Source organism: Fundulus heteroclitus, chromosome 22, assembly GCF_011125445.2.
Source record: "Fundulus heteroclitus isolate FHET01 chromosome 22, MU-UCD_Fhet_4.1, whole genome shotgun sequence".
Taxonomy (NCBI): Eukaryota; Metazoa; Chordata; class Actinopteri; order Cyprinodontiformes; family Fundulidae; genus Fundulus; species Fundulus heteroclitus.
Window position 1 is genome coordinate 30,008,321 of NC_046382.1, and position 15,787 is coordinate 30,024,107.

Genomic DNA, 15,787 nt, shown 5'->3' on the forward strand with positions numbered 1-15,787 from the left:
AGACAGCATGAGCCTCAGAAGTGTCATCTTTTCTTTTTCCGCCCTGTGTTATGACAAAGGTCAGGCTTTTTTTTTGTGTGTGTCAGTTTTCTATTCTCACACAACTCTTACATCATGCACTATTTCGGTGAATGGGCTGTTTATTTTGCCAGTCTGACATCTTTGTGTGTGTGTGTGTGTGTGTGTGTGTGTGTGTGTGTGTGTGTGTGTGTGCAGCTCAGGACAATCCAGACAGCCCCAGGCACAAATACAACTTCATCGCCGACGTGGTGGAGAAAATCGCTCCCTCTGTGGTTCACATTGAACTTTTCCGCAAGTACGTACAAGTTGTTCGTCTGAATGTGTGTTTCTGTGATTTGGCGAAAGTGGCGCAGACTAAAATTTCCTTTCATTTCACCAGATTTTGTCTGTCTGTAAGCCTTTAGGTTTTCCTGTCAAACCTGTCTGCAAAGCTGTTTAACAAAAAAAAAGAAACAAAAAAGCAACTGGCTGATGACCAGCGCTGAACAACTTTAGTAGAGCTGCACAATAAATCAAATCATAGTTATCATCACAGCATTAGAGCAGAAATGTGTGCTGGTCACGATACTGTTTGGAAAAATAATACAGAAATGTTTTGTTTTCCTAAAATCCTGCATCTATAGTCTTTTTATCGGTTGGTTTTGTTTGTCAGAAACTCAGAAATCTCCCCTTTCTTGTCACGCCACCTCTACGAGGCTCTGCCAGGTTGCACTGACAATAACTCACTCTGTATGGATTTGCCTTTAAGGGGAAGAAGACCCGAAGTTAGCAGTTTTCAGTATCAGCAAGGTGTTTGAAGATGAAGAAGCTGCATGAAAGGAAAGCGGACTTTAAATAGCCTGTCAGGGTTTAGTTCAGGAACCAAATATAATGTGGTAAATGCAAAAAAAGTCAACTTTGTCCTGGTTTGAAAACGACAGAAATCTGTTTATTAGCGGCTCTTTTCTGACATGCTATTTGAAATTACCTCAGTGGCGAATATGAAGACATAATGACCAGTCATGGCAGGAATGCTGGAGAAAATTATTCAGACCGCTATAGCTATATTAGTTCTGTAAAAGAGATGGGAATCTGCTAAAATCAGTATCGGCAGGTCAAACTTTTCCAAAGAGAGATCAAAAATTATTCATTAAAGGTCTGATCGGTGCATCCCTGATAATATATCCATTTTATATAAAGAAAACACATGTCAGAAAATTTTACAATAAATCTACTAAAACAACACATATCACTGGCTGTTCTGTGAGTAAAGACTTCTTCTCCCTCCCACTGTTGTCTCGTGTCCCTGTCCAGGATGACTTATTCCAAGCGGGAGGTGGCTGTGGCCAGTGGCTCTGGTTTCGTCGTGTCAGAAGATGGCCAGATTGTGACCAATGCCCACGTTGTGGCCAATAAACACAGGGTGAAAGTGGAGCTGAAGAGCGGCGCCTCCTACGACGCCAAAATCAAAGACGTGGACGAGAAGTCAGACATAGCCCTCATCAAGATTGATGTGCCGGTCAGTCCAAGTCTGCTTTTCTGGCTCACTGTTTAACCCAAGTTTTTTTAAATATACTTTCGGTTTTGTTGTTGCCTGTTTTAGGCATGGATCTCCTCAAGGGGAGCTGGTGTAAATATCTTTGAAAAAGTGCTTAATCGCCTAAGGAGATACCAGGGGATAGCTTATGATTTTTGAAATTAAGTTTTGTTAAAAGGCTACAATATATTGCCTACAGTAGATGACGTTATTGCCATCTTCTTAGTATAAATGCAGAATATTTGGTCGGACCAAATAGTTTGGTCCCCTTGGACCACCTTGAATCAACTCCAACCTCAAAAACATCAAAGCAGTTTATGCAAGCGGTATTTTATGAACCTTTAAACCATTGCCACAATGGTATGGGGAGGCTATTTACGAAGAAAACTGATAGTTAATGAGACAGGAAATGGAGGTAGGAGGCGATTGGCCAACAATGATCTTCCAGTGCAAAACGCGCACTCAGAATGGAGCATTTACAGCATCTCCTGTCAGAGTAACTTTCTGATGTGAAAGTAAAGATGTGTAAAAAGCAAACCCTATTTGTTTAATTTGTATATTTTTTATATTAGGCAGATACTCCAACTGGAAATGCTTTACATAAATGGCTCAAACTGGGGTCCTAGTACCCCTGGGGGTTCTAGGATGGCCTTTAGTGGTTGGAATCAGTTATCTTCTGTGTAAATAAGAACATGTTCACTGAGCTGTAGTAGCCAACAGTGAACCAGCAGTCCAGCACATCTGTGGCCTGCAGCGGCCCAGCTGCTGCAGCCTCTAGCCTGCGGACCAATCACACCTCACGGCTCCCCCAGGGAGCTGGAGCTGGGCCCAAGGGCGTCTGGGGGAGTTCAGTTTCTTCCTAATATCTTTGTTTTTATGGCATTTTACAACAGCATGTTGTGTTACTGTATTGGCAATACCAAGCGTTGTACCAACAACTGCCTTGCTAATCCGTCCCGAGGCAGTTGGTAGAACAGCCTGAGAAGAAGCAGTTACATTCTTGCGAGTTTCACATAGGAAGACAATAGGTGGCGCACTGCTTCCTGCCTACATTTGCCATACAAAACAATCTGTGGCTTATGGGAAAAAGGGCCGGTCAATGCAGCAGTGATAAATATTTAAAGGTTCATAAAGTAGCGTTCATGCAAACCTCTACGACATTTTAAAACCGAAGTTGTTTTACACCAGAGCATCACTCTGGGACCAGCCATTAACCTCAGCTTCTGAGACCTGCTAATTTGGATTGATGCTCAACAAAGATTACATGAAGGTCATCTACTGCTTAGAACCTTAAACCTCACTTCTGAAATCCTGAACTAGCTCTCTATAGTTTTAGTTTGCTGAGTCACAGCTTAGATTTCAGGACAGTTTTGTTTGAAAGAGAATAAACGAATGAGTGTCTGGTCGTTGGATCCAGTGTTTCAAGCAGACATCAAAGGTGGTTTCCTGATGAAACAATGGTATGGACAGTACATGGAGACAAATCTAACTTTAGAAATGACTTTGTGGACAGATGATTTAGTTGGACTGGAGTTTTTTTGTGCTGTACAGAACAAGATCAAAGCGTTACCTAATGAACCAGCTAAAAAAAATACTGCAAAATCTAAAGCGACAGGAGCTGAAGTTCGTATAAAACTGCTAGAAATCATGCCGGCTTTTCAGGGTGCAACATATGTAAAGTGAGAATGCAGGCGTAGACCCCATCTGTGCTCAGACACACGCTGCAAGAGCAACACGGATATGAAACGGCTCCTCTCATGAGAAACCGGTGGAGACTATCACTTACCTCGGGCTGAAAGGGTCTCTGTGAAAAAGACTACACTTTCACCACAGTCCATCTGTTTGTCACATTCACCCCCCCCCCTCCTCTCTCTCTCAACATGTCCCTGTCTGTCTTTATTTCACCGTCTACTGGACAAGAGGGATCCAGGTTGGACGTTAATCATAGTAGTGTGCAGGAATGTGGGGCAGAGCGCCAAGGCCTATTGACTGCTGGGTAGTAGCGGGGCGGAGTGCGTAGTGAAGCTGCTCTCATAGCTGGATGACACAGCTGAAGGGGGATGTTCGTGACGGCGACACAACGGCTTTTACAAAGACCTTGAGTAACGCTGAGGAAAGACCGTTTTTATTCGGCCAACAATGTGGGGAAAGGGTGCAGAAAAACGCAGTGATAGGGGGTTGGTTTGCTCGCTCTTCGATAAAAGCCGGTGCGTCCGTCGATGACGCTCCATCACTCGTTCTCGGGGGTGGGGGGAGTAAAGAGCTGGCACACTGCAAAAAGAGAACTAAAAATAAGTAGAATTTTCTTGAAATGAATGTATTTGCCCTTGATTTGAGCAGGTAAATAAGATTATCTGCCAATGGAATGAGTATTTCTACCCCTAAAATAAGATAGATATAAAGCACTTGAAATAAGATGATGGAGATGAATTGTCCCTATTTTAAGTGCAAAAATCTTATTCCATTGGCAAATAATCTTATTTACATGCTCAAATCAAGGAAAAATACTCTCATTTCAAGAAGATTTTTCTTATTTTTAGTTCTATTTTTGCAGTGCAGGAGTAAAACCAGCACCAGAGGGCATAAATGTTATGATCACAAGTCAGGTGGTGTGTTATTTATTTTGTGTTATATTTCACCCTAATTTACCCAGAAGGTTTCTTGAGATCAGCATCTATTTTTCAAGTGACACCTTGCCAAGAAGGCCTGCTGTTACAAGCTAGAAGCTCAATATTAATATCGAAATGCATAAACAAAATCCGATGAGTCAGAGTCAACGTCATACAGCCTCATTATATGATGAGGACCTGGAGTTCTGCTGTCTATGAAGCAGCTCAGGTTTCTGCATCAGGTTCCATCAGCTCTCCTGGCTCTGGGTCTTTGGATTGGAAACGACCGTCAGCATTAGTGGCTGTTTGCCCAGCCATCTTATGCTGAGACTGGAAGGCTGTCAGATGGGTTGCTGTTCCTCTCTTAACTTTTTGTCTATCTTGCAGAAAGAATTAAAGGATATTATGGTCAAATAATAATAATAAAAACAAAGATTCAAAGCAATTTTAATCAATTGATCCTGACCTGCTGGTCTGGCTGGGCACAGCTTCTTGGTTTTGTGTGTGCCAACTGATCCATCATTGTCATCCGTGCCTCTCTCTCTTGCCATTCATTTTCACTCTTAGCCAGCTTACACCTCTACATAGAAATCAAAGAGTGGAAAAATATGTTCAATATATTCAGTTTTCATTTTATTTTTCAAAATCCTTTGCTTGCTTTTCCAGAGGACAGACCATTTCTAAACAGACCTAGACAAGGATGTCACTGTCTAGAAGCCGTGTGGTCAGGGGCCACTGCTGTGTTCCCAGCAGGGAGAAATAACATTTACTTTATAGAGCATTAATTCTCCATGGTGTCACAGTAATTTAAATTTTACAGAATGTTTTAAACATTTTATCTTAACAGCTTCAAAGTCATTGCGCTGCAATTTGGTCGTCCCAAAGCTACAGTCTTTGGGGAAAAAAGATAATACAGTTTAATGTCCGCCAACTATTTCTGCAGTTAAGGTCACAATAGGGACGGGTTTACATCTTTGTAAACATAAGTATGTTCAAGGTCAGTTTTTGTGTGTTCCTTTATAACCTGTCTGAAAACTATATCTTAAAAAATGCTGATATACAAATGTCAAGAAATCTGTGCTAGGAAACCTGAACTTCAGTTCTGATTGATGCGATTCACTATAATTGATGGTGATTGTTTGTGTGAACTCAAAAAGAAGTATTGCTGGAATATAATCAAATGTTACTTAAACAAATAATCAGTTTAAGGGATTGCACACTTCCACAATATTTTTCATTGATTTATTTTTTTATATTTCAACAGAATTGTTTTTTTTTTTTTTCAGATGATGGTTAAAGATAAAAGCCACATTAAAGGATGGAAAGGGTTTAGACTGATTTTTCATGGTCGTATTATTTTAGAATCTGGCATTTTCTGTCTGGCTTGTTATAAATAAAGGGTTATTTTTAGACACTGTACCCTTGATGTCAGACTGGTAGGAAATTCTCTCATCCTCACAAGTGTACTTCTGTAATTTAGGTGTTAGTCATTGTGTGAAGTCTGCGCGGGCCATAAACACTCTCAGACAGTCTCACAAGACCTGTGGTTCCTGTGTAAAGGCCACATGATTTAGAAAGACATGGCATTTCCACTAATGTGGGCAGAAAAGCTTGTGTTTGATATTTGGAGCCAGTGAAAGTTGATACCTGAGAAAAATAGAGGATGTGTTGATTACAATAATGACAGAGGGCAAGCGACGCTAACGTTTTATGGGTAAATCTCATCATCTAGACCTGTTCCTACAGTGTCTCATTTCAATGTCTGAAAAGTAAAAAATGGTTATTGGCTTTTTTACTAACTACATGTGAAACATACAACATGTTTTCCTGAACTCCTCAAATTTATGTCATGAGATGGCATTTCTACTGAGGTGTATTTATTATACATAAAACAAAATTCAAGGAGCTATAAGTTTGGTTTATGTAAAGCTAGACTAGACAACCTTATGCAGATATTTAATAACAACTAAAAACAGGGAAGACAGCAGAGATAAAGGTGGAGACAACCACAATTATCTCAGCTATTGTCTGTTTAAACTGAACAGAATTTTTGTTTTACACAATAATCTACTTTTTTCTTTCTATAAATCACAAGTTCGACCATTGCGTTTATTGTACTTGTTCAGTCATTGTTTTTACTCGTTGTTTGTTCGGTTGCATCACAGATGGTTCATTATGTGCCTGGACAATCTTCTCTAAAGTAGGAAATCAAATAATAAAATAAATCTGTGGGCTACATTACTATTTAGGTGCGTATCAGGTGATGGTGGAAGCACATTTACATATTTAAATTATTCCTTCATTTTAGATTTCTCACAGAACCATTAAACTAAGCGGACAAATAAGTTTACAAAACTTTTTAAAATTACAAAACTTTTTACAAAACTTTTGTTTATAAAATTTGTTCAAAATCTCAGTTACAAAGTGCAACAATAAAACCATGCATTGTCCAATAGAGATAGAAAAGCATGGGCATTTTGCAAAGAGATGCATCTTTATAAGTAAGTAAAACAATTCTGTTGTCAAAACATCCAAATGAAAACTGTTCTGCAGTCTGAGCCTTAGGATAAAGAAGAAGCAATCCACAGAGTCATGTGTTTTCAGTCTAAAACAAGGAGCAACAGATAGACCTTCATCATTGTTTTATATATTTGCTGCCTCAGCTTCAAGAAACTGTCAGTTTTATCATGATGTAATTGACGACATCCAGTCACTAATCTCTTTTAAGCAGTTGGAGTATATAGAATATTCAATTTTAGGAAAGCTTGGATTTATTTATCAAAGGAAACCAGCTGAATCTCTGAATGTGTTGGCTGGACAATAGTTGTATGTATAAAGAAAGCAGGATGAGTCCAAATATTCACCCCTGAAGGATCCCACATGTTAGAGATCTGCCTGGTTGTCAGATAAAGATTCATTTGATTAGATAAGAAAGAGATAAACCAACATTATCTAGAGATCCCAGTGCATTTTCATACATATTCAGTGAGGATAGCAGGATCAAGACTATCAAAGGATGCAGAGTTATTTATCAGAATCTACATGTTTGAGAATCTTAGAGAATCTTAGGAACCCTGAGATATATTGTCTTTTGTTTTTGCTGAAAATATGATTGAAGTTGATCTTGAAGCTGTTTAGACTTTTATAGCTCATAAGAAGCTGATTAGTAATTTATGTTGTGCAGCCACACTGGTGTGGCTGCACAACATAAAAACTAAATGACTAAATAAAAACTAAATGACAACTGTGTGTCATTTAGTTCTCTTTAAGGTCACAGTTCTCCATCCTGTTGTAGTTGTTTTTATATAAACTAGGACCTGTTTGCAATGTTAGCACTGTATTTAAAGAAGAGAAGAAACTATAAATCATTCCTCTTGGAAAATTCTCACATTTGAGTCATGATCATGACTTTTATATTTTATGACTTTTGATTGGTGGTCAGAGAAATTGCGAAGAGTAGTTTAAACTGTTCAGATGACGGAGGCCATGAGAATGATGGAAACCAAGAAGAAAAAACTGTCAGGTTAACTAAAGCAGGCCTCCCTAAGAGCAATTTATGTGATTTATGTTTCTGTTTGTGTGCTTTGTTAGCCTTTTCTGTTGGGACTTCCAGAACAATGGGGCAAAAGAAGAGACATGTGTAAACTACACTATGGAGCACTGAAGATGTCAGTTTTGTTTATCTGTTCTTTATTATTAATTCTAGTTCCCATGCTTTGTTTTTGATTTTCAAAATGCTAAATGGTGTCAACAGCATAACCCAAGAGGCTGCCAAAGATGAGCAATAAAACTGTTGGAACGAACATTTCTAAGTGAGACATTTTAAAGTTTCCTCTGACGGGAATCGTTTTTTCTCTTTGCATTTCAAAATGACATTGGGGTTTAGTGGTAGCAGAGCTGAGGCAGTTCTTGGGGCTGTGGTCTAACCCTCAACTCTGGGGAATGCATTAGTCTGTGTACAGCAGCTGGAAACCCAGGAGGGAAGGGAAGAGGGGAAGTGCCGCACTCATTTGTTCCTGTGGAGAGGGTTTTTTTGGGGGGTTGGGGACTAAAAGCACAGAAGACAGGGAGAGAGGCAGGGATGTGGACAGAAAGTAGATGCATGCATCTGAAAGGATCTGTAAGCTAATAGGCCGACTCCAGCGGTGTGTGTGATCTCAGAAGAACACGTTAAAGAGAGAAAGTGATACAGACTCAACTGTAGTGTGGGCTTCGTAACAAAGGATGTTTACCTGGAAGTTTTAGAGTCCTTAAAAGAGCTGACTTTGAAAAACCTTTATGCTGACATAAAGATATTGACTGATTTGGATTTCTAGGAGCGATTTCACAGCGATCAAATATGCGGCACAATGAGTGTTATACGGGTTATGCGCTTTTCTAAAATATGCATAATGTTCTCGTGACATCAGAAGACTGTCGCTCACTGATTGGGAAGGAAAAGAGGAAAAAATGTATTCATATGCTTGTTATCTACTTTCTCCAGGTTTATTTAGTAGAGAAATGAGAATTTGAAAAAGGAACTGCTCTCAATTTTTACATTTAATTTATGAAGAGCACTTCTGGAGGGGGGGGGGGGGTACAAGTGAAAAAAAAAAACAAGTGAACAAATGTTACAGGGATTTATTTGAATGGTGGCTGGACTGGTGTTTTTTACTCAGATGAGAGTAAGATTTAGCTTTTCAGCAACAAACACTCCATGTGGCTTTGGTGAGAAACAAAGGATGAAAATTTGGAAAAGCACTAATGTACTGTTAAAAACAGAGGAGGATATGTGCTTATTTGGGCCTTTCTTCTTTTTTTTTTTAAAAAAGCCCTAGAAACTAATTTTGATGGAGATTTGGAGGACTCTGCAAGTAGACTGAAAATATTCTCTCACTGTTTTTTTTACCAGAATAATGTATCCAAAATGTGTCTAAATCAACACAGAAATGGTCGAAAACATGAAATCAACCTTCTCTCGTGGTCATCTCAGTCCTCAGATGCTAACCTTATAGAAAAGCCGTGGGGTGAACTGAAGAGATGAGAGCATAGGGGAGAATCTAGGACTGGCTGATCCAGACAGGTTGTTCTAAAAGGCTCAGATTTCTGCGTCTGCTTTTTAGGTAGAAACAGAATAACTTCTAGGAGACTCAGCTCATCCGCGGTTGAATATATTAGTCGCTGTGCATTTAACCAAGCAAAGTTTATTAGATGCTCAGTAACCAGAATATAGATCAGAGGTTGTTGCTTTTCTAGCAGCTGCCATCGTATGATGCAGTTCTAACCATCGTATGCATTCATTTGTAACAGTGCTACATTACATGTCAGTGAATGGGCTTCATGCTTTTTTGTCTGAACCTATCTTTTTATCTAATTTTATGATATTAAGCTACTAGTTGATTGGAATCTGATCCCACTCTCATGTCTGAATACTTGTTTCTTTTTCTTGTGCGGCTTTAGCTTTATTAAAAACCTGTGCTAGATATGGACGTTTACCTCCATGTGTAAAGAAAGTGGTGTGGCTGTAATAATAAAATACATTATTCCTGCTTACATCTGTTGCCAGGGGCAGCAGTGCTTGTGTTAGTACCTCACAGCTTCCACTAAAACCAGGTCTGCAGGAAAAATGGCCTCATGTCTTCGTCTGAAACAATCGCGCTGGTTGTGTTTCCCATCACCTAGTGTTCAGAGTCTCAACCCATTCTCCCTGGGAACTCTGTCTGGTGCTGGTTTGGACGCGTCTTCTGTCGGAATATGCACAGAGTGCCTTTGTGACTGTGTTTATGTGCGGGGAGGAAGGAGGGGGAAAAGCATCCCCATGCAGCCATTTCCTACTAAGTTCATCTGCCTTTTCATCAGCAACACAAAGTAAATGTTTCCGCAGTAGAAGCTGTTTTATCTATTGGCCTTTGATGATCAGTAGCGAGAAACAAATACAAAGTTGCAATCAGCGTTTCAGAATCTAAGTCGTTTTTGCCGCTCACAGCAAGGAGATGAACTCTTGACTCGGTGTAGAGACACTGCATGTGGTCCTTCACAAAGAGGCATTAAATCCTCCTCCTCACCTCAATGCTCATCCTTTCCCCTTCTACTAAAATAGTTCCTGTGCTCGCAGATGCAACTAGTTGATAAAATATCCAAGAGAAATGAAGACATGTAAACACACACGTGCACAAATTGTCACTGCTCGGTCTTTTTACTCTTTGTCTTGGCCTACTTTCTGGCTTTTCCACCACCGGGTTGCAGCCACTTTGGATGGAGCGAGCTTTGCCCAAAGCGGTGTCAGCTTACCGGTCTGTCACGTCACTTTTGGATGCTCATGAGCCATTTGAAACCAACCCGTCTATGACTTACTTTTCATCAAAAAAAACATCTGGTGCTTCCATAGCTGTTAAAGTCTAAAACACTGCAAACCATCCATAATATCTTCATTTTTTTGTTTGAATGAGGCAGAAATTTTGTGTAACCTTTAACAGTACTCTTGGTGTTTTTTTTGTTTGTTTTTTTTGTTGTTTTTTTTGTCCCCAAGTTTCTCTTTGGACTTTGGCTGATTTCTTCACTCATTTTCAGTTCAGTTCTCCTACTCTATTATTTACAGAATATTATGCAGGGAATTTAAAAACGAATGAATGTGGGTAACTAAAAATAGGTTTTAGGGGCTTGAAAAATATCACCAGTGAATGAATGGAATCTGTAAACAATGTATTTTAAGTAAGAAAACCCCAGCGTCGACTAAACTCAGGGATCTGAGAGATGCATCCTCCTTTGGTTGGTTTTCTACTGTGTGCCACATTTCTAGAGAGGAGCTCTTTGGGAACAGATTGTTGGCCTTAAAGCAGAACTTTCTGTCTGGTAAACTGTGTTTTCTCTGATATCTTCCATAAATTCATCAAAGGAAATGTGAACAAGTTGTGACATGCTGATAGCAGCGACGTCGACTCCCAATTGAGTCGGACCCCCATTTTTGTTTCTATAGACAAACTACACTTGGCAGAAAAAGTAAGAAAGTTTGCATTTGGTTGATTATCTCTTTGTAGCAGCGCTCCTTGGCTGTACAAGGCCAGACCGGAGTGCAGACAAGAGCTTGTGAGCCGCATGCTGAGTAGATGATGAATTTAATAAATAAACGTGCTTACAGATACGCAGAGAAAACCGGATCCAGGAAGACGGTGACTAGAGACCAGAACAAAGTACATACACGAATGAAGACGGACAACCTGGAAATGAGCCTGACAGACTGAGCTGGTTATAAAGAGGAGGAGGCGGAGGAAAATGATGGGTGGATAATTCAGCCAGGTGAACTGAACGAACAATCAGCTGCAGGAAAGGAGGAGAATCTAAATGGAGAATAACATGATGAGTCTGATATGAGAACAGCATCTAACTAAAGGGAACAGATAACGGAACGACACAAACAATAAAAGCCATAAGCTAACTAAACCAAGAAGGAACAGATATAAAGAACAAAGCTAACCAGACATGGACTAACCTAACCAATAACTGACAGCATAATTAACATAAATGCTGAACAGAAACCAAACGGATGATAACACGTGGATCAGGGGAAGAACAGATTCAGGGTGTGACGGGCAGACTGCAGGATCCCCAGGGAGCTATAAATAATCACACCCTGGGGATCCTGACAGTGAGAGATGACAGATTAGAGCCCTTGATCAAACCAAAATAGCTATAAGCATTATAATATTATTTATTAGGGCCACATTACTTCTTTTCCTTACAGGAGTAGACTACACTATTGATAAAAAAAACATTATTTGACGTACTAGTTGTCAAAGAAGGTAGGAAATCCTCCTGGAAGCTGTAAACTTGATTTATGGTCGGTACAAAACATCCCATAGTGCAGACAGTTGCCTCTCATACCCTGTTTTTTCAAGACAAAAATACTAAAACTGCAGGAAAAACTGCCAGCAGGTGCTGAGCAGCGAAGGATAAAATGACCAGCACCCAGCAATATGTGCAAAGGTTTAATTTAAAAGGTCGTATTGCAAGGATTCCTTTGGTGTAGGATCAACACCGGTTGTCTAGAATGCTCTACCCCGAGTGAAATGTTTCAAAAAGTTCAACATATACCTATATATATTAAATACATTTCATCGCATATCTCTATTAGTAATATTTTCCAGAGGTACATTGCAGATGGTCAAGCATTCATCAATTGGACTTTAAAGTCATGGTGTGTTGAAGTGATGAAACCCTCTAATGGCTTCAGCACCCTGTAATGGAGAGCAGATCTATAGAAGATTAATTGAAACAAAAGTCCCAGAGCTTCATGTCAGACATTTGATGCTTGTTCCTCTTAACAATGACCGTGCACTGTTCATTTTATTCCCTGACATCAAAATCCCCTTAATTTGAATTAAGTCCTTTTCTCAGCCCACCTTTGTTCCCAGTTTGAAGTAAACCTAACCACAGGAGAGAGAAAAAAAACGGAGCGTTGATGTTCATCAGTTTTGAGGTTTGGCTGAATGACCTCAGCCCTCCCGTGCACAAAGACCTGGATGTTGCCTTCTAATTTACTTATTCAGCCCGTTTTCTCCAGACTTCACATCCTGTTTGGGTCCCACAGCTGAAAGCATCCAACCTTGGGTCACCAGCACCTACAGGCCGAGCATTTTCTGAAACATGTAAATAAAGCGTGTAAAAGAGAAATGAACCAGATTTGCTGTCTTCCTGAAGCTCCCCCTGAGGAAAACAAACACTTTGGCCGTCATCTCCTCTTTATTATTGTGATCTGTGCTGCTTGAGAGCTCTGTGGCGTCTGGCCAGAAACGAGACACCCTTTTCTCCCCTTGTGGCTTTGCTTGCAACGCTACAACCGCACAAGGATCCCAGACATATGTTTGCTCTTAGAAGGACCCAAGAACCTCCTAAACAACATATGGAACCCATAGTGGTTTCCTCACCGGTGTCTGCAAGGCTACGGTTTCACCCAATACAACCGTTTCTCTGCGTGGCAGAAAACAACCTTTAGGGCTGACCTATTTGAAATTCTAGTTCATCTTCATACAAGCTTTACTCCTTGTAATTGTAGTGAACATGCACAAACAAGCATGCATTCAGACATATGTGGGCCCCCAGAGACATCAGAAGAAAAATGCACACATTTTCTTTTAATTTCTCCTTTGCAGCCATTCTGATTTTTTTTAGCTGGATGTGTGCTGCTGAGCGTGCTGGATCCTGCCCTGTTTGATCTTAAATAAGCCCAGCCTCAACTTCAGAGCTCAGTCGGTAACACCCCCCCCCCCCCTCCCAACCTCACTTAAAACATGTTCTTTAAGGTAGTACACAGGTGTTCACTTTGCAGTAAATACAGTTTAACTTAAAAACAGTTTAGGTTACAAATGGACACAACTAAAGCTTATGTGAATTTTGTGTGGTGCAAGGTCGGCGGGTTTTTGTCACATGACCTAACCTGATTGGTCTAGGGTGACCTTTTCCTCTCCTTATATAATGGATGTACGGTGTTGTGAAAAAGTAGTTGTTCCACAATGTTTTAGTTCATTAAATACATTTTCGTACCATACAAAACTAACCCGAGTACATACAAAAAAAGGTTTTGAAATAGTAAATGTATTATTTATCATTAAGGGAAAGAATCCAAACCTCTTTGCCCCTATGGAAAGACACAACTACCCTATAATAACACTTGATGGCACCCTTGGCTGCCATCAAGTGTGTGCGAGAGCTGGCAAGGATACTTTTGCATGGTTGCATTTTGGCCCAGTCTTCTTTGCTGAATTTTCTTCTTCAGGCATGTTGGAGGGCTTTCCAGCATAATCCGCCTGTTTAAGGTCATGACATTTCTTCTCTGTAGGAATTAAGTCCTGACTTTGACTAGCCACTCAAAAACCTGCATTATTTGTTCACTGTTTTGAGCCATTCAGATGTGCTGGTGTGCTTTGAGTCATTGTCCTGACCCATTATCAAAGTGCTCTTGAGAACTTAACGGTTTCACTAATAACAGATATGTATCCAGGTCCTGAAGCAGCAGAGCATCCCCACACCATCACACTACCACCACCATCATCTTTGATTCTTGGTATGATGCTCTGTTTCTGAAATGCTGTGTTGGTTTTATCTCAGATGTAATGAGACGCATGCCTTCTAAAGTTTTTTTTTTTTCTTGTCAGTCCACATACTATTTTCCCCAAAGTTTTGGGAATCATCAAGATCTTTTTTAGGAAATCTGAGGCAATGCCTTTGTGTTCTTTTTTTGGTCACCCGGGGGGTTTCATTTTGGACCTGCCATGGATGGCATTCTCTTCCTTGTTGCTGAATTATAAATCCAAACCTTAAGTGATCGATGTTGATGTTTTGGCTTCTTTCTTGACCTCCTGGACAAATTTTTGATGGACTCTAGGAGTAATTTTGATGGGTCAGCCACTCCTGGGGAGTTAGTTGCCCTGCTGGTCCATGTTTTCTCAGTTAGTTTTCCTAAAGCCTTAAAATGGCTTTGCAAACCCCTCTCCAGACTTATTTCTTCACCTATGGCCAGGTTGGTTGGGATAGCCTTTGTAGAAAAAACTATTTTGGATTTACTCAGGTAATGTTTGTAGCATATAATTTTTTTTTTTTTTTGATGATTGGAAGCATTTCTGTGTGACGGAAGAGCAAAAAAAAAAAAAAGAAAATGTGCATACAATATCTTTTAAACGCCAGATCCATGCCAGGAAACCAACCAGCATAAATGGTCCCACTCCGTCAAGACAAGTAGCCAAATATGTTGGCAGGATTACGCCGAAGCTCGTGGATGGCGTGTTGTCTAGATCCAACTTCCTGAGGGGCATTTATGTAACTATCAGTGGGGCTGTGTTCAAATGGAAACTTCCTGATGTCGTCGGATTTAGTGATTACTGAATACACGGGCTGCATGCATCAACATTACTCGAACAAAACTGTGAGGCGCCGATTTTTCTCGCAGACTTGCTTCAAAGTCACGCCGTTTTGTGCTGTTCCCTTTACCTAGCCTCCTTCCTTTAAGTGCGGCTCCAGCGAAGCGCCAGTGTGCTGGAACCTCCGTCTGAAATAGCAGGCTGAGTCACTTGGGTGGCCAGGACAGAAGGCCTTTGCGTGCCCAGATGATTTTCCACAAGTCAATCCAGCTTGTGGACTTGTAAAAGTTACTAAGAGATATGTAAGCTGAGGTGTCTTCCGAAACATCGAAGCGTCTGCAAGGTCAGTTTGCTTTGCAGTCTGACGGAGGCCCCCGGTCTGCTTTCCAGCCAGCTCCTGCGTTTTGCCCTCTCACGTTTTTTTGCGAACGTAGTGTGACTTTGTGTGGGTGATTCTGTGCCTCTGCAGGCCGCAAATAGTTTGCATTTATTTAATGCTTCGCATCCTGCTGAGAAGGGCCAAAGTTGAGATGGCAACAGTCGCCATGACACAACCAGCGTCATGAGGTGTTGTGAAAATCATGAAGGCTTTGAGGACAGAGACCTGCGTTGACCTGACATACTCCTGCTCTCAGATGGGGGTGTGGGTTTGTTTTTGGCTCGTTCTTTCCATCTGCTCTTTCTCTCATCAAGAAAAAAAAGCGGGGCTTAACCTGCATAGTGTTTTTAGCGTGAGTTGTCCGAAGTGCATGTTTCCCGGTTAGTGTCTACGCTTGTTCTGTTTGTACTTGTTTACAGACAGGAATCCG

At 40.6% G+C, this 15,787-nt stretch overlaps 1 protein-coding gene across 1 annotated transcript in view; it reads left to right on the plus strand.

Annotated features, from left to right (window-relative positions):
* The window catches only part of htra1a (HtrA serine peptidase 1a), a 36,509-nt gene that overhangs the window by 10,141 nt on the left and 10,581 nt on the right, over window positions 1-15,787 (plus strand). The window contains exons 2-3 of the mRNA XM_012864950.3: window positions 217-316; window positions 1,315-1,519. Coding sequence (XP_012720404.2) covers window positions 217-316; window positions 1,315-1,519 — 305 coding nt within the window. The remainder of the gene's footprint in view (window positions 1-216; window positions 317-1,314; window positions 1,520-15,787) is intronic.